Source organism: Ciconia boyciana, chromosome 2 (genome assembly GCF_034638445.1).
Source record: "Ciconia boyciana chromosome 2, ASM3463844v1, whole genome shotgun sequence".
NCBI lineage: Eukaryota > Metazoa > Chordata > Aves > Ciconiiformes > Ciconiidae > Ciconia > Ciconia boyciana.
Genome location: NC_132935.1, coordinates 128928273 through 128952214, shown reverse-complemented (window position 1 = coordinate 128952214; position 23942 = coordinate 128928273). Strand labels below are relative to the sequence as shown.

General features: G+C 37.1%; 1 protein-coding gene across 5 annotated transcripts in view; it reads right to left on the bottom strand.

The window, feature by feature from the left end:
* Positions 1-23942, bottom strand: part of TBC1D5 (TBC1 domain family member 5) — a 330026-nt gene that overhangs the window by 104504 nt on the left and 201580 nt on the right. For all 5 annotated transcript variants that reach the window (XM_072854018.1, XM_072854017.1, XM_072854022.1 and 2 more), the window contains one exon: positions 23023-23195. In XM_072854018.1, coding sequence (XP_072710119.1) covers positions 23023-23195 — 173 coding nt within the window. The remainder of the gene's footprint in view (positions 1-23022; positions 23196-23942) is intronic.

The window sequence follows — 23942 nt, the reverse complement described above, 5'->3', positions numbered from 1 at the left end:
AATCTTATAATTTAGAGTGGAAAAACTGCAGTTTTCCCCAGAGAAATCATATGCAGCTGAAGGAGTTTTCCTGGGGAAAAACTCAGCAATAACACCTTTAAGACTAAGAGAAAATTTTGCGAGTAACTGATGAAGGCTGTTTTTCGCCTTTAAGAATGACTCATCATTAAGCAAATGCTACCATTTACAGGTATAAACATTAAGATCCTTTGATAAGACTGCCAGTTGAAAATGCTACATCTGGATTAACACTGGACATCCCGTGCTCAGGAGACAGATTAAAAGATCCGCAGAGGATTCTTTTAGGACTGAAAGACAGCTCCATCTCATTTAGTCCACCTCCCTGTCATTGTGAGTTAATGTAATACAGGTTTGCTTTTTATTAAGATTCATCTTATACTGACGTTTCTTGTTCTTCTTACTCTTGTCATCACACAGCTCCAGAACCTCACTCCTAGAACAGGTAGCAAGAATTACAGCCCCCTTACAGCCTTCTGATAATCAATATATAAATTTGAGGCCTTTTTGCATCATTCTGCTTTTGGCAACATTGTCCAACTTTAACTCACTCACCTTCTTACCCAATATTTATTCCCTGACACATTTCTAGAGACCAATCGTATCCTCTCATCTTCTGTTTGACTTGACTATAAAAGTTAAACTCTCTTAAGCTCCTCTTGAAAAATGATGGTGAAGCTAGATGCTAGCAGCTATACTTTAGTGATTTGGATTCACCTTTTTGAATACAGTTAGCCAGAAATCTATACGGCATTTCAGATGAGGTCTTACTACTACCTATACAATAGCATCGACACTTTCCTCTCTCTTCTAGAAACACAGGTAGCCTGATAGCATTTGTCTTTTACACAGCTCATCAATTTGGTGGCTCCTAGATGTTGTGACTCACTTTCATCCTGTTATTGAACTTTTTGGGGAAGTAAAAAACACAATCCCCTTTTCTTCTGCTCTATCAACCTGTATTTTACCAGTTATGCCTCACCTGGCTGGGGGGACAGACGTCACTAATACTGCCACCTAGTGACAATATATAACATAAACCTATATTTAGCGGGAAAAGTATTTTTTTGGTTTTAAGCCTCTGTGAAAATTTCTCAGAATACTCCAGAGTTAGTTTTTTAAATGCTAAAAAGCTGTAAATTCTAAGTCCTCAGAAGAGTAATGTGACCAGTCCTTCTTTGAGTCTATTCAAGGACTGAGAGTTGATAGAATTTGAGTTTTACATAAATACCAAAATAAAATACTTTTAGAATATAAATATATGTCATCATTTATTTTAGTCTGTAAATATGACTGCAGTTGTCTGCTATTCATCTAATGCTAGTTTCAGCTTCCCTTTAAATTTTGGGTTAAGAATAATTTGGGTTAAGAACGAAAGAGAGTCCAAAGGAGATGACTTGGAGTGAAGGACCAGTGAAAACTGTCGTAACAGAAGTTGAATTTTGACCTCGATTACATTATTTGCTATGGCAAATAGTACAACATGCATAGCATGCATCATGAAAAATCTTTCCAGTTGCCATTTGCAAATTTTACAACAGTAAACTATATACTGAGGGAATTAGGCAAAGGATAAAATTTTGTAACAGAACAATTTTAAGGGAAACCTCAATACAGTAAGTATATCAACCTTAACATATCTGTGTTGCTTAGGAGGATATACTACTGCTTAGGAGGATATACTTGAATCTTTCAAGATTCAAGGTCCACGCTCTGAAAATACTACCCCCAGAAGACAACTGAAAAGTAAAGGAAAAAAGAACGTGAATCTACTTTCTGTGTGTGCAAACACATAGTGCAGTTTTCCTAAAAGCTGGTTGCCAAGCAAACACATTAGACCATAGACTAATGGTTGACTTTAGGACGTCAACCACTCAGAAGAACTACTAACGTAAGCACTAGAAATAATTTTTTCAGAATGATTTTTTCAGAATGAAATATTTTTTCAGAATGTGGGTTTTTTCCATGAGGATACTCTAAGTAACTGCCCCAAAAGGCTTCAAGACAGTATGATTAAAATGAGCAAAACGCAACAAACTAGGGTTCCACCTTTCCCTCAGAGTATGATCAGAATAAACTTCTTACATTAGCTCAAAACTGGGTAGGGATACAAAAGATGTATTAAATCTCTATAAACTAGAACTTAAACATTTTCTTTTCTGCAAGGACACCTTTCTCCCACTCCTCTGGTACAATAACCTCTTCAATTATTTCATCTGATCCCACAGAAATGCTGACTTCCCACTTACAGCAAGTTCTTGAATGGTTTGTGCCAGCTTTATATAGAAGGCTGTCTATTACCAATTTCATGTCTGTCTGAATTGAAACTGTCCACGATTTTCTGGGATTACTTTCCTTTAGTCATGATTCTTTTTGTTCAACATTTTTCGGAACCTGGCTTGTTATCTTTGTAAAAGAGGCTGAGTACAAAGAACTACCATCTTGAAATGATCATAACTAAACACTATATTTAGCTTTGAAACCTGCTGTACGGGTTTCCCAAATCAGTCTTCTGGATGCCCAAACATAGTTGCTTTCTCCTATGCAACATCTCTCCACCTGGAAGCAATGGAACTGGCTGGGCACTCATCTAAGCAGGTATTTTAACCTGCCAAAACCATTTCAGGCTTTCTCGAAGCCTAGTTCAGTGAAGGTAGCCCCTTCTCCATTCACACTGATACTCCCTCCTCACTCTCTCCTCATATATCCACCTACTAGCAGCTATCACTATCTACTTGAATGGGGAAAGAAAGCAGAATAGCCCTGCTCTGCACAATGAAAGGTTCTGTAGACAGCCTTCCTTAGGTCCCTCAGACCAGACATCCCACCACTTCTCCTGCCCATCTCTGGTGAGGTCTGGCAGAGGCAGGGCACTAGGAGCTCTGGGGGCTACCACAGACTGGTCAAAAGTGCCAGGATGAGGAGCTTCTGTCAGCCCAACTGCGTTGGCTCCACCTCCGTCAACACCAACTGTGGCACCTGGACAGCAATTGCCACTGCGGTGTTTTTTGTGAAAAGGTGGTTGTACCATTGACAAGGACAGAAGGGTCAGAGATGGAACAGCAGCAAGGATGTGTGCCCAACTGGAAACGCGTACATTGTCCTTCCCAACACTGGTGGTGGTTTTGGCTGCAGATTGTCGATCCCTGGCATTTCAGGGTCCTCTCTGAGGTTCGTTTTGGCTTTATGAGTTAATCACGTCAGGAGAAGTCATTTTAACTCACATGCCTTTAGGAGTAATTATACATTTAAATGATTAAACAAATCAGGACGAAAACATATCTACTGCAGAACGAAAGCAGTTAACGTTGAAATCCTTTTTTATATTAGTATCACAAGTCGTTTGTAAATAACATGCTCATTTTAGATATGTAAGGAGTTCTGCCATGCCCTGCAAAATAAATTATATTTTATTGGTGCCCGGGTGTTTCATAACTTCTATTTATTTGCTGCAAGAGTGGAGAATTAAGATAGAGTAGTTTATTTCACCAAAAGACTGACAAATGGCTCATTAGACACTTATGGAGCTGAAGCTAATTGTACGATTTTTTGTTGTATTAATTGTCACTGCCTGCTTAACTGGCTAACATTGGTCATCAATACAGAGCTTTTTCCTTTCAGTCTCCAAAAGAGAGGTGTAAAAAAAAAGGAATTTTCAAATAAACAGAACAGTATTTATTTCCTAATATAAACAAAAATACTATTTGGATTAAAGGAGCATGAGGGAGGAGTAAGAGAGGATTAATGTGCTGGCTGTTCCCCACTGGGGCCACCAATAACAATCAATCCCAAACAGCAGTCACCTCACATCATCTAACAGCTTGAATCGCAGATATTCAAAGATTCTCTCCCCTTTTTTTTTGTTCAGATTAAATATCATTTATGTTGCATACTTTTTTTTTATTTCGTTGGAGACATAAGGTCAGAATTGATTGAATATGTACTACCTGCATATAATGATTTCCAGTTTTTTACAATCATGTGCTAATGCTGCACAGTAATGGCCTATGGATGAAGAGACAGATGTACTACCAGTCATTCGCTACACATTTGCATTAACAAATCATCATTTAATTGAAGCCCATCCAACAAGTTTATGCTACTTAAATAAAGTTCCTTTCAATAAAAGATGCCACAATGACACATGGTTGTTAACTGCAGGGTAAGTAAAAAGTAGTATTTATTTTCTTGTCACTGGTTTAGGTAAGTATTAAAACGTACACTTATTAATTTGTATTTTGCTCAGAAATAAACCACCTGACATCGAACATAGCAATCCAAGCTAGTACTACTATGAGACGAGATAATTCACTTTTAGAAATAATCGTTTTGTAACACCACAATTTCATGCTTTACAGATTTTTATTTCCCCCCAAAATATATAATAGAACATAGCTTATATAAAGGCTATACATGAGTTGTGTGTTAATACTTTTAGGCAAGCTCTAATAATACAAACCTCAAACCCTGCTGTTATCAACATGGGCTACAATTTTTTTTATGTCTCATTGTTGACTACAAACATTGGCACCACACTTAGAAATCTAGTTGCCTCCCTCTACAATTTAGATATTACTGCTTTCTTTTTAATACTGTCTAGGGAACAATTCAGGTAGGTTGTGATGCCCCTACATGTTTCAGATATAGAAAACCACTATCTATTCCATTTCTTCTTTCAGAACGTGTTACAAAATATTAAAATCTGAGAAGAAAGCATGTCATAAAATGAGGAACCTATAAAACCAATTTTCTCTTCTTCTAGAGATGGTTTAACAGTACTTTCAGCATATTCATTTCATGGTACATTTTTGCATCTGCAAAGCAGAAGAAAGATATTTTGGTACTGTCTGTTAACTGACAAACAATACTTCGAAGCTAACATGCAGGGACAAGGAGATATATTTTTAATTGTGTTTTTGGCTTAAATCTACATTTTCTAGAAACCAGAATCTTTTAGGATGAAAGCACTATATAAATGAAAGATGGTATTAGTAATAATAGTTGACATCCTTTACTATGCTGGTATTGGCTTACATCTAAACACATCATTGCAATCTTTTATTTACCTAAATACAAAAATAATCAGCTATTTCCCTTTTCCTGACAATACACCGAAAATAAAATATTTATTTTTTTTTTTAAAATAAGTATCTTAGGAAAACTAGAAAATACATTCTGAGAGTGGGAGAAGGCAGTGTTTTTCTAACCAGAGAAAACAGACTTTAAAGATGACTAGATATCTTTTCCTTCCCTGCAGGACTGTGTGGGGATGTGAGGAGACAGGGGAGTCTCCAGGTTGACGTTTTGTTGTTGGTATTGATGATTGAAAACATAGAATAAATTTCACCATACCAAGAGTGAAACTACAATGTGAAATTCAGAAATACATCTTAAAGCACATTGCAGCATTCAAGAAGAGATAAAACCTAAGATTTATTTCCTCAGACAAGAAGCAGTGTATAAAAGCTACAAAATGCAAAATGCAATCCCATACAAAATAAACAGACATACAAAAAAACCCCTACTGTGATTTGCCTGCATGTTCTCCAAGCTTTTTTTATATGCTAACTCAGAACAGTAATTACAGATCTTGCAAGTTGACTTCTGTTTTCCAGAACTATGAGTTGTACGTAAAACATGCCTTTTCATCGAAACAATTACCATTAATCAAAACAGTGAAAGCTAATACCACTCAAGTCCAACCTACTGCTGTGCCCAGCAATGTATCAAACTGTCTGTTGTCAAACACACTAAACAAACTTCAACAGCCTGTTTTCACTACAAATAAGAGAAAACGTGCTTGCTAAGTATTTTTTAGTCAAATTGCAACCTCGGTAATCCATTCTGTCACTGGATTTTAATTTGAAGTAGTCAATCACAGTCCCAGAAAGATCCATATTTGACTACAGAGAGGTAACTGACTGGGACTAACAAATGAGTACCTGCAAATGATTACTATAGCTCCAAATTTGTTTAAGGATTTATATCCATGTACTCAGGTTTGTTCCTTTACTCTATTAACTTCTTTCAACTATGAGATTTTGAATTTAAAAGAAAGAAGAAAAATTAAAACTATGTACTACTTCTCACTGTTAGTGTCCTAGGAACACTTACACCTCTAACAAGTTTAATAATACTGTATTTTCTTTCACATTCATAACCGTTTAAACTATTACTAGCAGTTTTTGAAATGTTCATTACAAAGAAGCTGCTACCTTAGAATTTGCTCATACATTAACAAAAACCTATCTTCAGCAAGTCAAATTCATATTAAACATAGATCTCATCCACAATGACATAATATAAATAGTCAACGAAAATAGATATACTTACACTTCTCATGGCACCTCCCCTGCCCTACCTAAGAGTCATAACTATTTTCTTAATAAAGAAATATGGCATTTGGTATCTGACAGAAAAAACTGTTTACCAGTGAAGTCAGTGTTTTTTGCAATTGGTAATCAATGCAGAAACTGAAGTTTTATATAAAAGAAGAGATACAGAAGGACAGGAATATTGGAGTTTAACAAACAGATCAGGCCTTTATTACCAGCAAGCTCCATTATGGATTTGTGAGCTTTGTAAGCCAAGCTCCCCCAAGTGTAATTAAATTTTTATTTATAATGTGTTTGTGACTGTTAACTTCATGTTGCCTCTGCTTGTTCCCCCCCAACCCAATGCGAAATAGTATTCCACATTTACTGCTGCAGAGAGCGGCACTTTATTCAGTTGCTGAATTCATCTCTAGCCTTATAAGAGATGAGAAGTACAAATAAACATATTGTGTATTATTTATGCACAAACACCCGTGTCTTTAAGCATAGATATATACATATGCACTCCTGCATGCAGATGCTGTAAGCCAAAACTGAGGACAAAGAAGTACATGTCAGTTAAAATTGAACACATGTGAGCAAGCATCACTTTTTTCTACCAAGAGCACTATTTATCACATATTTATATTGTGGAGAGACAGGAAAGCTTCAGTAAGACAGGGCGATGCAGCACTGCAGAGTACATTTTATGCTGCAAGCCATGTCTGAGATTAGTGTAAATGTACCAGGAAAAGGTTCTAAACTCCAACAAAGCCAGCATCTACGCTTTATTTTTTTTTTCATTTATGAAGAGGACTTCATGAAAAAGCCCTCTGACATCAAGAATATATTTTTTATTTTTTGTATTAAGTCTATTGCCTCCTCCATTCAGGTATTACCCTCCGGTACCAATACTTATATATATAAAAAAAAAAGCTTAATATAAGTAACCACAGGAGGATCTCTTCTCCCCTTGAAAAACTGCAAATAAAGATGTCAGCTATTGAGTATATTTGTGGCGTCTCCAGCAGCTGCTGTTAAATACCAGCTGGTCTAGCTGATTAAAATTACCTCCGAGTTGGTATTATAAAGATGCCTGGGCAGCGTTGCTGTATTAATGGATTATTGAGTGAGCGATGAAAACCTTGGCCAGCTGATGCGTTTTATTACAGATAGGCTTTATGATGTGTAATCACTGTAATTTTTATAACTAGAGGAAACAGGAAAAAAAAGAAGAACCTTCTTTCCCCCCTTACACATACCAAAATCAGTTAAACCAGATCTTTTTTTTTTTGCCAGTCTGTTACTTAGGAGTTAGCTAAACAAAATAATTTGGTTTTTAATAGTTTCTGCATATGTAAGACTTTATCCACACATACACATACACAAAGAATAAAAAAGTCTATGTTTAAGGCTACACTGTATTTACCTATTTTACATATGTTTAGGTTTACACATTGGGTATTTATTTCATCCTTTGACTACCAGGCGAGCGCTGCAACCGGCTATGTGAGATAAACCCTTGTGCATTATTTAATGACTGAACTACACTACAAACACACCTTATATTCTCCAAGTTCAGCAATTCAAGCAGTGAGGTCTCACATCTGGTCTCTCAGTCTCCTCTCTCCCTCGTTCTCCTCCCCTGCCCCAAACCTTCACGCAGTATGTCCTTTAACAGTCTCTCAAACTTTCTTCCCCCCTTACTAACCACATATTAACCACGTTGTCTTGTTTTCTGACGGTAGTCTGGTTTGCTCCCAAACTTACTGTGGTAATTACGAAAATCATGTAACTGTTACCAGCTTTTGAGATTTAAGAAAAAAAAAAAAAAAGACTGGGCACTTGGAAGATTCAGATATATCGGTGAAACATTTTATTACAGATGACTTTTCTTGTGAGGTGATTCAGCAGCCAAGCCAAAGTTACCTCTGCCTGAATGCCATTTACTGAAAGCAACTCAAGAAAAAATACTGCAATTTTTCCAGAAATGGACAGACATCAAAAGCCAACTAATGATATCTGAGATTTTTCTGTGGAATAGGGACTGCTGAAATGTAAAAACAAAGTAAAATTTAAAAAAAGGTCTTTATCAGTAACCTTAACCTCTTAAATCTCTCTTAAGGAACCATAGTATTGCTCATCTTTTTCCAGACTAGTTAATCAATATTAACTCTTCCACAAAGTTTGGAAAATAATTCTCTATAATATTCAAAAACTGAAACAAGTTACAGATTTTATAGGACTCTATGAGATACTGCTGGGTATTATTCCAGCCCACAAAGTATAGAGAGTTGAAGTTCTGGGAGACGTACTACATCATATACATTCACCTGCAACCTCTATGGAGAATTTTTTACTCAAGGTGGTGGATTTTATGCGAAGTACTGCAGACAGATCATTTAAAGCATTTGTTAGAAGAAAAAGCTGCTCTAAGCCCAGCATTTAATAGATCAAAAGATAATTTAGATCAAAGACGCATCAAAAAATAGATCAAAGATAATTTAATCGAGGTTGTTAAAGGCAAGGATTTTACAATGGACAAACTGTTTTGATTTAAAGGTGAATCTTAGAAATACTTTTTGGTCCATCCAAGAGTAAAATAATCTAGGCACTCTCCTCTTTTCTTCATACCAGGAGAACCTAAACCGTCTTACGGTACAAATGTGCGTTTCCAAATCCAACACCTGAAAATCTGAATATGTGATAAACAGCTCTGATTATCACCTGCCTGTTGTGAAACACCTCTGCACTGCCATGACTAGCAGTTGAACTGATGCTAGTTTCTGTAAAGGAAGAAGCAAAGCATATTTCACCAGGTAGGAATGGATATTGTGGATAAACAGAGGCCTTTCCAGTGTTCCTAACTTCACCATTTTCTTTCTGCAGAACATCTGAGCAGGGGTAAGGGAGATGGGCAAAGCCATTAGGGCAGGTCAAGGAAGAAGGTGTAAGGTGAAGCTACACCGAGCGGTGAAGCGGCACAGCTCCCTGCAGTAGGTAATAATAGTTGTGCTAGTCCGAAATGCCCCAGCTCATGGCCGTGCCAAGCGCAGAAGGCAGAAGCCACAGTCGGCTGCTCGCAGGAGCGTTGCCATCCGGCACCTGTTACGGCTCCATTTTACACCTGGAGCCCAAGTGGATCCTGCAGTCATAAAGCTCTTTCGTGAGGGAGGTGCATTTTCATATTTGTTCCAAAAACGTAGGGTTTTGTAAATAAAAAAATAAAATAATGGTGATTTTGGTTTGATAAAAACCCCACAGTTCCTATTGTCTCCCCTCCTGCAAAATGCCAAAGCTGGAGTCAGGCATGGGCCAGCGGATACTAGCAGGCATTCCTACTGGCAAGTGTATACTCACCACGCCGTGAAACACCCAAAGCTTTCTGTAAGTAGTTATTCCACGTGCATATAGTATAGATACGATGATGAGCAAACCAAGTGACTTTTATCCCTCTGTTTGGAGTCAACCAAGGGACTGCATTTTGCAGCCAGGAGTGAAACATAATCAATTTTTTAATGACTGCATAGCGATAAAGGCTCCCTGTCCCAACTACCTGCTTTCCATTTCTTCCGACGGTGCATCACATACGCTATTTTAAAACCACTGCCGCGGAGGAGCAGTTCACAACCCCGGCGCGCCGGCAGGCTGCAGGCCCTGCTTTTGGGTTGCTTCCTCTCACGCTCGGCCGCTGCCGGCGCCGCCGTTTCCTAGGAAACCGCTGTCACGCCATGCGGGGGGCGAGGCTGGGCCACGGGGCGGGGCTAGGGGCGGGGCTAGGCAAGGGGGCGGGGCTAGGCCGGCCGCGGCCCTGGGCCGGGTTTCAGGCGGCGGCTGCAGAGGCACCGGGACGCCGGTTCAAATCCCCCAAATGCTCGGGGAGAAGGACGGCTCCCTGGACGCTCCGTCAGCCTGTTTTTCATGCCTTGATTGAATTTCCATCTTGAGCAACCCTAATAAGAATAAGCAATAAACCCATCCGGAATCCTGCACTGCTGTGAGGTTTTGTGCCTCTGTCTATGCTGAGGCACATTTACTGTGCAGTGTGGAGAGGCATCGCCCTCGATCTAACTACGGATGGGCCAAGCAGCAGTGCAGAACAGTGTTAGAGTTGGAAAAACATCTTCTTGAAGATGAAGGCTTAGATATAGTTGAGATATAGTGCAAACATGAAATACTCCAAGCTTCCCCCAGAAGGACTACTCGAAGTAAGATTTAAATCGATGTCACCCATGGGGATTCACACAAAGATAGCCAACTGGAAGCACTGAAGAAGTAAATTATTTTATCCGAGAAGGAAAAATTAAAGGAAGGCAATTCTCTAAAAGCTAAAATATTACAATATGCTAAACAAATATCTTTGCATTTGTAGTAAATACATATACATTGATATGCTCTGAATTAATGGTCAATTTAACATGCATGCTAAATTTTACGCAAAACAAGATTCTTAATTCACTTCGGTTAATAAACATAAAATTCTGATAATTACAGATACAATAATGTCATATGAGCACTTTAAACATATGCTGTGGGAATTAAATCCTGGCTATTCCTGCCCACTGAGGACCAGTTTTTAATCTTCGATGCATGATATGTAGTAATGGATTTTACGAGTTGACTTTTTTAAATTTGATGATCAGGTTAATGAAATTTATAATGATATTTTTCACACCAAGTTCAAAATAGTAGTTAACTCCTTGGCAGAGGAATTCAGATTGGACATGTAATGGATGTACCGGCAACTGCTGGTGTGAAAGGATTAATCATAATTTTAGACTTTTATTAAATTAGATAAAATGGGATAGGCATGAATCAGAATATATAACAATTAATCACTGGACTTTATTGAGTCTTTTAAAAATCTTATTTGCTCCTGAGTTGATAACTAATCTAGGCCATTCTCTACCAGTCTGACAAACTCTCCAGATAATGACTGTGACTAGAACATTAATAATACTGTCATTTAACAACAAAATATTTATTCTCTACACGAATTAGGGTTTTTTTAACATTTACAGATGCTAAAGGAAATACCCCCATCTTAATCACCCCAAAACCTTGCAATTCAGCTCATTCTTTGCTATTGAAATCTTTTGCTTCTATATATTTGCTTGTTTTTTGAAATTTAGGCAATGGATACACCAGTGTGCACAACTAACCAAAGTTTTTGGTATATCCAACTAGCATTTAATGTAAATTGTTACAGCTATACACACTGGAATTGCTAGAAAATAAAAATTACTAAACTTTTGAAGTTTATTTATTGATCACTGAGAACCACCCCTGTTAAATTACCATAAACCTCAACATCACAACAACTACTAATCCAGCTAATAGGAATTAAGGGAGATGGAAGATACATAATAAGCATCTGGGGGATATGGAATTTATCCCATGAGCGTAGTAAAGAGCTCATAATTTAAGAGTGCCAAAACCCAAGTGCATCATCAAGGTCTTTCCTCACAAGTGACATTAATTGCATATCCCACAGATGCTTATTACATATTCTATTTATACCTCCAAGAAGAAAAATATTCGTTTAAAGTTTAAAGGTTTAGTACTGCTTAAACACAATGTAACACAGCTGTCTCATGATGTCACAGGGAATATCAAAGGCTGCAGCACAGAGTCATAATGTAAGAAATAGCTTAGACAGAAGATAAATCAGGGGATGTGTTTCAGCAGGAGAGTCCCAGAGCTCAGATGTACAGCAAAGCAGGATGTACTTTGTAAGTACTTTGGTTGGATATGGGATTACACCATTAAAAAGGTTTTTCTGATTACACTTATTGAAATAAGAAAAAGGAGAATTAAATCTATTTCAATTCTTTTAAACAATTTTTCAATATATGTAACATGGCAAACCATTAATACTAATATATGAATTGCTAATTTCAAAGATGCCATTATCTTTTCTACTGTTCAGTCTATACAAATATAAATGTGTCATCATTAACATTTCTAGATATTAAGCACACTGGCATGTTGCAAACTTTCTGTGGGAATTATTTCTTTTCTTCTATTGCCTGATTACTCTTTTGTGATTTCTCTCATAGATAAGTAAGACAATGAGGAGAATTCTTTGATTCAAGATGTCCCATATACTTCTAGTTAACTGTATGTGCATTATTACAAAATCCCCAAACCTGATATTGCTGATTTTGCATGTCATTCCCACGTGTACTTGTTAGGAGAAATGGAATAAACCACAAGGCCCAAACTTAAACTCCAACAGCTCACACAACATTTAGTGATATAAGTTGTAAACAACTAAGGACTGTGTTTAGATGTTGTCTGGAATTTTGATTTAAGCACTGTAACGGTATTTAATAACATACAACATATTACACAGTTCTGCTGCTGCTACATTACACATGTGGGTATCTGTACAGGTTTATCCAAAGTATCAAAATATTTTTTACAAACTTCTCCACCTCTGCTAGTAAAAACCTGGTAGCATTATTGGTAGGAGTAACAGCAATCAGAAGCAGGGGGAGTTTCATTATATTCTATTTTATTACATTATATTATATTACTAACTTAAAGGACAGTAAATATGAAATTTCTTTTATCTCTTCCCTTTCTCAATACCAAGAGCAAATAAAATATATTGCTTGTGCGGCATTCAAAGATCACTGTATTGGACACTTTTGCAGACTTCAAGGACAAAAAAATTTATATAAAGGTAATCAGAGAAAGCATGCTAATATGGTCCTAATGTCAAATAAGGTGGTAAGAAGTAAAGCAAAGCAAAGCATTAAAAATTACAGATGACAATGTAAAGGTCTATGAAAAGAGATGCTCTCTCATGGACTTCCCAAGCTGATGTTATATTAGGTGATGCTGTTTTGCTTCTCTGAAATTTGGGAAGAATTATTGTCCTGTTGCCAATATAATCAATACGGAATAACAAGGTCTAGGTGCATCCACTGCTTTCTTTCCTTATAAACAGTGCTATCTGGAAATTCAAGGAAGTCATCAACAGCAGTCGATATCAAGCTACAAATGGTATGTTAAGAGTGTTTTCAGAGGAAGAAAATAGAAGAGTTCTATTGGCCTTCTGTAAAAATTCAAATGTGACTCATTCATTGATTTCAAAACGTATTTGAAACCAGCTCCTACTCTTGTAAGCTTTTGTTCTTTTTCACTAGGCAATTCTATTTTGCAGTGTTGTGCACAGATTTCCTCTTCTTGCCAAAATGTGTGGGGCCTTCATGCTAAGTTATGTAACTTAACCCTTTAGGGCCTCGTGCTATTACATTCAGTATGAGGGGTGATGAAATATTCTCACTATTTTTACAGTATTAGTTTAGTAAAGTAACTCTATTTTTAGAAATGTTTCTCAAACATCATTTCTCATTCTTTACCTAGACTATAATATTGTGAATTCATACAATATGCAAAAGTTACACAAAATTGTGCACCCTAATTAACAGCACTACTCTTGAGCAACCTATTCCTGTGACCTGTGTTAATGGATTTTATTCTTTGGATATGGCTGGCTTGCTTTAATATTTCATAGGATACTTTTAAAAATTCTTGCTCTAAACCACGTTGGAACCAGAAAAGATACTCAAGGCATGCACCTATTTGGAACAATTTTTTTTTTTATTGCTGAAGTTTCTACAACTCTAGCAAGATGTTGGAAAGAGGTTCACAAGGTCATGGAGAACTACTATCCAGCTCACCTATTTTAAAAGTTAGTACAGTCAGTTGTATTATTTTCAGGGCATGACCTTTTTGGGTTGCATGCACTTCCAACGCCACCATGTATTTATCCAACTCAAGAACTCCCAATAAAACAACTGTCAGAGAAGACTCAGAACATACAATTCAAATTACATAGGTTGTCTGCAGAATTCCCCACCTTTCCCCCTCTCCCCCCCCAATCCCCTCACCTCAGTCTGTAACATTTGGTTAGACTGAAGGAGAGAGCACTGTCCATAAGGGTAGAAATGGCTATCCAAGAACTATGCTCGGTATCTGAAGTGGAAACAAGAGGTGGACTGACTTGAGTACCTGGTGAAGTATTACTTTTGTGGGGAGAAAAAGCAAAAAGGAAGCATTCTTCCCAGTGCTGACACTATACTGACTTTTATTTTCCAGATTAACTGCATTCTACTGGGCAACCAGACGCCTTTAGAGAAAATGCAGACTGCCCATATTCCTACAGAATTACTATTTCACTAATTTTCAACAACATTTTCATTAGGGATGAATTGTGGTTTCAGGATATAATTTTCTGCTAAAACTAAGGACTCAGATGAAAATGACCTCGAAGACCTAGATGATTAACATGTCCTCCTAGGCTGAGTGAGACTCAGACTGAAGACTGTGCTATCCCTGAAGTTGACATCCCACACCTTAAGGCAGTTCATAACTACTGCTTTTTTCTTGAACGCAATTCCCATCATTCTTCTCCCCACCCATGAAAATCCAAAATTGCCTAGTTTGTTCTGACATGGAATAACAACGAAATATTAATGTCGTGGTTTAGCCCCGGTTGGCAACTAAGCACCACGCAGCCGCTTGCTCACCCTCCCCGCTCCCAAGGGAATGGGGGAGAGAATCGGAAAAGCACAATTAAGAAAACTCGTGGGCTGAGATAAGAACAGTTTAATAATTTGAATAAAATAATAATAATAGTAATAAATAACAATAAATTGTAATGAAAAGGAAAATAATGAGAGAGAGAGAGAGGAACAAAACCCAGGAAAAAACAAAAAACCCCCAAGTGATGCACCCACCGACCAACGCCCAGCCAGTCCCCGAGCAGCGATCGCTGCCCCCCAGCCAACTCCCCCCATTTTATATACTGAGCATGATGTCATATGGTATGGCATAGCCCTTTGGCCGGTTTGGATCAGCTGTCCTGGCTGTGCCCCCTCCCAGCTTCTCGTGCCCCTGGCAGAGCATGGGAAGTGAAAAGTGCTTGCCTAGTGTAAGCACTACTTAGCAACAACTAAAACATCAGTGTGTTATCAACATTATTCTCATACTAAATCCAAAACACAGCACTATACCAGCTACTAGGAAGAAAATTAACTCTACCCCAGCCAAAACCAGGACAATTAAAACTTGAGTTTTTTATGAAATCTAAATCCTGTGTTTCCAATGGGCCTACGTTGTGCATTTAAGTATTTCATGCTCATTTGTTTAAAGGTTTCAAACAAAATTCTCTTATCTGCACTACACACTTGATCCCAGTTGTGTTTAAAGATGACAGTATAACTTTTAAATTTTACAATTTAGGCACTAAATTGTGTTTACCATCTCTTGCCATTGCTGTTGTTGAGGCTCCTCTTTGTATTCTAGCAGAGGCTCCTCTTTGTGTGGCTCTTTTTTATGCGCATCGAGATGATGCAAAAGAACCAAATGATTCTTAGGGTGATCTGTCTGTATTAGTCTTCAGACGATATTTGGGTATTGGCTTTTACCTTAAGGACTGATGACAGGATGATCTTTCCCTGATGGGTGGTGCACATGGTTCTCTTCATTACTTTATTATAATTTCTAAAGGTATGTCTTCACAGGAAAATAAAGGGCGTGTTAGTAATATATGTTTGCATGCCCATACTAACTTGATTCAGATAGACCAGGTAAGAATCATAGAATCATAGAATCATTACGGTTGGAAAAGACCTCTAAGATCATATAGTCCAACCGTCAACCCGACACCTCCATGCATACTAAACCATGTCCCGAAGTGCCACATCTACACATTTTTTGAACTCCTCCAGGGATGGTGACTCCGCCATTTCTCTGAGCAGCCTGTTCCAATGCTTGAGCACCCTTTCAGTAAATAAATTTTTCCTAATATCCTAAGATATCCTAAGAATAAGCAGTGAGGATGAAGCACTGGTTAACCAAAACACGAATCGTCCACAGGCCTAGATTCTATGGGAAATGCTTTGGTTGCTAGCAAGTGCTTAAGTCCAAAGTGCTGTATTTTGCCTACTAACATCACATGAACATGGGCATGTTAGCACAGTTTCATTTTTTCGGTATATGCTGAGATAATTGCCTTCTGCAACAGTTACTTTACCTACCTATCGCCTTTTCTGTACCAATTTCCAACATGAGTTTTCTAGGCTAAGTTCTGTGTCATTGAAAGAAACAAAATCATGCACTAAATTAAACAGTACTGGTTAACCTGAACAGCTGATGTGATTTCAGTATAAAGAAAGCAAAGGAAAAATAAATACTTGATATATGGCACCTTAAATTCCTTACTAGAGTAGAACTTCTCCATTCAGTGTCCAGCTTTTATAGTCAATAGCTATTGCATACAAAAGTAAAAGAAAAAAAAAAAAGGAAAGACAAAGACAGCCTTCCAAACACCTGTATATATTCCTACCTCATTCATCACAGGTTTCAAAAGATATTTATTCTATTCAAATCCACTGGTCTCTAAGCCTACTTATGTTTAATGCCACCAGATGGTTTTTTTTTTTAAGGGTATGTGACAAAAGTCAAAATGGAAGCTTTCTTGCTTGTTTCTTTCCCAGATAAAGATAATTCCCTGTACTTCACATGGGAAGCACATCACCTGCATCAAGAAGCAACATAACGACAAATCTGCATTCCATCCTCACAGCCATCTAGTACTACTCATTATCATCTCAGCACATAATTATGCAGCAGGAGAGTAAAACTCAGATGAACACTTTTGACACCTCAACTGATCCTTCATTCTGCTTATAGAGTGGGCTTTTACGTTATGTATATGTTAAAATCTTAAGTTTAAGGTAAGACTAAAATACTATTTGTGACAGTCGGGAAAAAGGATAAAATTGAAAGTTCATCATGCTATAATTTTCAACGTAATACACAACAAAAAGCGGCACAAAATGAAACATACATTCTTTCAATCAACGAACAAGAAAGCTTTTTGGAGAAATTCAACAATGAGCAACAGATACCTATCATTTAAGAACACAAAAGGGTGAGTAGCCTCACTTCAAAACAGAAGCAGCTTCTAGAGTTAAGCAGGATTTGCTTGCTGCCTGAAAGTAAGATACCTACCCTGATGCTTCAAGAATTGTCCACATTTATTTGCACAGAGCAAATCCTTTGAGTTAGTAAACCATTGCAATACAACTGCTATTTCAACAGTAGGTGAGGCAATCTCTCTCCATCAAAATATATTGTAGCTTTCTAAATTAGCTTCAGACGTGTTTTCTCCTGCCACCTAACTTTGAACTTACAGGTTTCTTCTTACAATACTTTTTTCATTATGCAAGATAGAATTCATAGTAAAGTCTGAGTCAGCCCCCAAAAGCTTTATCTAAAAATCCAGTAGACTGTATCTCTTCTTAATTTGTGGGACCAACAGTGGATGGTAACCTTTCTTAGAAAGGCTTGTTCATCTGGCATTAAATTCTTAACAAGCCCTCTACTGACAGACAAGCTAGGATTTATATTCCATTAAAATCTGCTTTATATGTAATGCTTTGTTTAAGTCAAATAGAAAATAATTACTGGAAATCAACAGCAATACCAGTTACTAAGTTCAGGATTAATTTGGTCCTGGACATTCAAATGAGAATTATTACTTTGTTCAGAAAGACTTTGTATTTGCTTAGTCTTAGCCATTGCTAGATACTAATTTATTTTAATAGCAAGACCAGATTTTGGTGCTTCCCCTACTACATGCACAATAGCTCAAAGTTGCTTTCATTGTAATTGCTGTCCAATTAATTGATGACACTGGATTAAAAACTACAGAGGAAGTGTAATTGGTTTGGACCATGCCATATATTATCTCTCTCATTTTTTGGTGAAGTGTGAGAATCCAAAATAAACCCAGGCATCCTGGATGATCTGTAAAGTTCTACTTAGCGAGACTGATCTTTGATCTACTTTTTCTGGAGATCATGAAGATTTCTTATTCTGATGATTAGTGGGATTTTTTTTTTTTTCTGGATACAATCAATATGATTTATGTTCTTTTACTGCACAGGTAAAATCCTTTAAATTTTCCCTCCAGAGACCAATATGGTTACGGAAGAGAATACTGCCTGGTACCATAATGACATGGGAGAGAAACTAAAACAGGTGGATGCCCCACAGCAGTGCTCATAGCAAAGCAACTAAGAATAGTAATAGGGGAGCAGCACATCTGCTGTTGACTTTGCTATAACATAACCTTTCGAAAGCTATCTTCAAATCTATACTCATGCCTAGTTACCCTGTAACTTAGTTTGCATCCTTCTCTTTTTTTTTTCTTTGCTTCATGAGATAGGCTTCTTCCTGAAGTATAATTGTGGTATCAGCCTAAAGGGCTGAAACTGCATCTCGAACTGCAGTAGGCAGTATGTCTATCTGATTGATCATCATAAAGCAGAGTGGCAGCGGGAGGCAAAGTCATCGGCACTGAATGTTCTAAGAAGGCCTTTTTTGTACTGAGATTAAGCTATCATGAAATATTTACGCTCACTTCTGCATGCGCTTTATTGTCTGTTGGATATGTGCTTAGAAGGAGTTTGCTTAACCAATATAATACTGCCATCAGTGTTATGATGCAGAAGCTGGTGAGTTTAAGCCAACAGTTAATTTTTGTTCTTAAATAAAGCTTTTTACACTTATGCCTTGTCATTATCTTTGTGTGCATTATTTCTATACAACTGTATCATATACATTTACACGATCTGGCTGTACTTATTGCATGCCGTTCTATGAGAATTTCATTTGATGCAATATAATTCACTCTGAAACCCTCAGTACATAAAATAAAGTAGCAATAATGATATTACGTGGGACTTTTCCAATTGATTGTCTTTTCAATGAAATGTAAAAGAAGTCCTCTACTACAAATTACTATAAATGGAAGAAAATGTCCTAAAATACAGATGTATGAAGACGTTCCTCAAACCTTGTCCTTTCTCAAGCTGAGAGCACAAACTGCTTAATTTGCCACTGCAGACACTGGCCACTGCAGAAACTGCAGGATGGTTTTGCAATAATTATTTTGTACTTTAACATGAATTAGATGTAAGGGTCAAAGAAATTAACACTAGAATACCATTTAATCTAGGACATTAATCATTGTTAACTCATCTAATTTTACAATTAAACTGAATATTCAATCTGTCAGCCCTTCAGAGTATCCAATCTTTTTGTTCAATCTTAGCATTTTTTTGTTTTTATTTAGAGAAACGTTTATTATCAGGAAGCATGTCACTGAACTGTTAATGTAATCAATTCCATTTTATTTTCAAACCATTCTTGTGCTTTACTTTGCAAAGTACAAAATTAGATATGATTAGATGATTATTCTAGTTTGGTTAGACTGTACACAATTCGCAGTGCTACCAGGAACTTGAAACAATGCTATTCTGCAAAACATTATCTTAGGGTCTAAAAACAAGCTAGAGACATGGCAAATAAAGAAAACTGAAGAATGATAAGGCACAAAGCCTTTATCTCTGTATTGCTGGTTCCATTTCGGCTGATATTAATAGCAGCTGAATAATTATCACAGGGATATGCAGCGGCTGACTGCAAGCGAATGAATGTGCGGTCTCACAAAATTTGCAGCTACAGAAATTCCTGTGCTAAGGCTGCTACTGTATAAGACACCAACTTGAAAGACCAGAGCGCAGAAGTATGGCATAGCCAGGACCCTAGTATACCTTGCTATACCTAACAGGGTTCTCTTTCTGATTAGCAATTAAATGAGATTGCCAGGTAATGCAAAGTCTGTTCACTGATGCCCTCCAGAAGAGAAAGAAATCCACTCCCTTGAGCTAAAACTTCACTAAACTACCCAGAGAAAAGATTTATTCTAAACTGGCAGCACCTCCAGCATGCAGCCTGGCATACCAAGCTGAGGCTAATAACACCGTGGTTTGCAGAGGACTAACTGATGAAGAAAAAATAAAGATTTTTCGCACTGATATGATAAACACTGTAATGAGTATACTTTTCCACAAAACCAGCATACATCCTTTGCACTACTGGACAGCAACCAAAATTCATGAGTCGTACCACATGTACTGAAATGCTTGTTAAAGTTGGTCTTGTAAGCAGGTAAGCATAACTTCAAGAAGTGTGCAACCACACTTTATTTTAAAGGACAGTTTCTGAACATGGAAATGTACAACAGACTAGGGTGCCTGACCTCCCAGCAGAACAAGTCTCCCTAGTGTTTGAAAAATAAAAGTTCTATTTGTAAACATCAAAGGTTGAAATCAACTGTATGAAAATACAAAGAGTAAGTAAGAATTGTTTCTACTTTGCTACAGAGGGTTATAGAAGGATGCAAAGTATAAAATGCTATATTTTTAAGTAAGTAAACTGTGTAACTTTTTCAGGGTAGGGGAGACTGCCACTAAATATAAGCCTTTCATGTTGATACTTTTCACCAGGAATGCCGTAAGATCTTTTGAGGGAAGTTCCCAGTCTTCCTTCTACCATTTGTATATTTTTGAGTGATATCAAGGCTGACAGATGAATATTTATTGTTGGCAAATCCAACAGACTTCAGCAAAACAATAAACTTCAACAAAAAGCTCACATGAATTCTGCACTTGGGTTATGTTTAGCAATTATTAATAACCTATTATGTTTAAGAAATGATGTTTCTAGTTCAAGAAATGTTAAATACAGGAAAAGATCCAGCAGCTGAGACTGTCAGCTGGCTCACTACTGGAAATTACTATTCTGAAGAGTTCAGACATCATTAAAGGTGAGAATAATACAACATAGTCATGTTCTTTTCCCTGTCTTTTCCTCCTGTCCTCTATATTAAATAAGAAATCAGAGAAGGAGATGACCTCACAGGCAACCTACTTTCCTCTTCTGCCAATGCAGACGCATTCTATGATACTATCCATTTCTGAGAGCTTTTCAAAGCCTGTCTTTAAAATATTCTGATGGTTCTTCCTTTGTTAATTTTGATATATTATGATACAGTCTAACAGCTCCCTGTTAGTAAGGTTTTCCTGATAGTCAGCCTGAAGCTCTCTCTCATAATTCATTCCCTTAACTGTAAATTTCTTTATTCAGATTCAGTTCTATTTATGCCACACCAGACTGCACCGTTGTTCTTTATTACAATGTTATGTTTTCAGCTAAAGTCTAATTTTTTCTTCCAATTACTTCTCTTACTCAAAGGCAAAATCTTATACTGAAGTGAATACCTACAGTACAAATTATTTTTGCCCCAAAATATCTGTTTGCAAATTTCTGAGGTTTATCTTATTTTATTTTCTATGTGTTTTCATAAGCCTTCATAAAAAAGAAACACTGTCTTTTTGTTTTCCTTGATATTTATACTGCCTACTTAATCATTACTAACCCTGAAGTTTATTAAGGATCCTTGCTTTCTCTTCCAGACTAATGAAGATATTAAGAAAATACACAACTCTACACTATGCAAAAAATACTGTAATAGTACAATCCGTCCTCTTCATACTTTTAATACTGTGGGTTTACTTGGCTTATTCTTCCCCTCCCTGTAACCCATTCCTATCAAAACTATTTATACAAGTTTTGTAGAATTACATTTATCTTCCTAATATATGTTATTTGTAAGTCTGGGACTACTACTTAGTCTTAGTTCAACTCTTGACAGTACACTATGTCTCAGCATTTTTCCATTTTTCTATAACATCACATTAGACTTTAATGTTAAGTATTGCAGTTTATGGCCTGACATTTACACAGTCACCTTTTCCCTGCCTTTCTACATTTTCTATTGAGTTGTTAAATGTAATTCACAATTACATTTGGAAATTCACACCTATAAATGAAACTTTTTTTTTTCATTTAAGGCAAAGCCAACCTTATTTTAAATCATTGCAAAAAGTAAAAAAAAAATTAAAAGTGCCATTTTTCTGTCACTGCAACTGCACGTACAGCTTGCCAACTCTTTAAGGAATGATCAAAATGAATCAAATGTCTAGAATTCCACTCGATGAAGGCAAAATTCTTCCTCAAAACCACAGTCAATTCACAGTTACTTATTGTTCATCCAAGTTGCATGCTCTGTATTGACTCAGACTGACTATAGCAGCCGTAACTGGTTTGGATGCAATGCTCTGCAAACACATGGACAAGGCCACATCCAAAGTCCCACCTGGCCCGATAAGCCCCTCTGGAATGGGGAAGCACAATACACAACCAGCTGAATGGATCTCAGCCACCTTAATGGAAAAAGGACCACCTGGGCTGACTCCGCATACAGACACTTTACTATCTCCATGCCTTAACTTTTAATGTGCCCCACCACACCTGTATTACCAGTATCCAAAACCCCATTATTGCAACAGGGGAAAGTTCACTGATACTGATTTAGTGATAAAATCAAGTAAATAAACCATTCAATGCTAATAACTTTCCCCTTCCCCCCTTCTTTGTGTCCTATTATCCCATTTCTTCTTATAGGAAAACCACAGGTAGAATATGTACTTGATTCAGTACATACTTCATCACTGCACTGGGAGTCTTCGTCAAGTTCTCCAATATGTAGCTGAATGCCCTTTATCTGCACTGGGAATGCCACAGCCACAAATACAACAGTGGGGTGTCATTTACTGTAATGCTGTCAATTGAATAAGTTCTAAGAGATAAGCAGTACTTCTTTTTAGCCCCATTCCTCTAATCCTAAATTTAAGGAAAAAAAATGTCCTAATATAATAAAATTAGAAGGAATTAAATTAAATAATGCTTTGCAAACACTTACAGTCCATAAATCTGTGGAGCAATTTCCAGTCGGTTCAGATGCATGTACAGCTCAATATCATGTTTCTTCAGCAGATGATCCTGAATGTGGTTTACCTTCGCTACAATAGCAATAGATGGGCCTAAGTCCTGTGGCCTTGCAAATGGCATAGGTGTAATCATCACATCTTTCTCCTGCAGACACAGAAAATGTGAAAAAAAATAACATCCCATGAAGCCTTACTGTCTAAAGGGATTGTCTACAAGAGATTTGTTTTGTTGTAATCATTGGCTTCCAAATAAACATAAAAATATTAATAACTTATTTCTTTTCCAGAAAAAGAGGAATCTCAAGTATCCGCTTCCGTGGAAGGTATTGTGGGATTCCCCTTCCCAGACGTGCCAAGGTTCATCCCCTCGTTCTGCACATCAATTTTTACGTGCGTGCTTTACTTTTCATGCTCTGACAAAGTGTTGACAGCTTTATTTTAACTTTAATATCAGCAGACTGAGTCAGTCCAGAGCAAAGCAGATGAATAGTAACTTAATAGAGAATATATGCCCTCAGAGGACAATAAATTGCATACCAAATAGGAAACAACTTATTTTTGAACAATCTTTTCTAAATGGGCTTCCTTTGCTCAGGAAATCTGGTGGCTGTACCTCAAAATCTACACAACTTTGATAAAGCATCAGAAAACTTTTAAAACAAAGAAGAAATAGAAAAGTGAGATGAACCTGATGGTTAGAAGGTAGTCGGTTGGACCCAGAGGTTGTGCAAACTATGTTATGATCTAGAATGTGACAGACACCAAGTGAAAACAGAGGAAGAAAACTACTGGAGTATTAGCATCCTTGAACCTGATACAGTTTTAAATTTGTTCTTCTTGCAAAAGAGTGAAGTATTATTGAAAAAGAGACGATGCTAGAAAGAAATGCAGC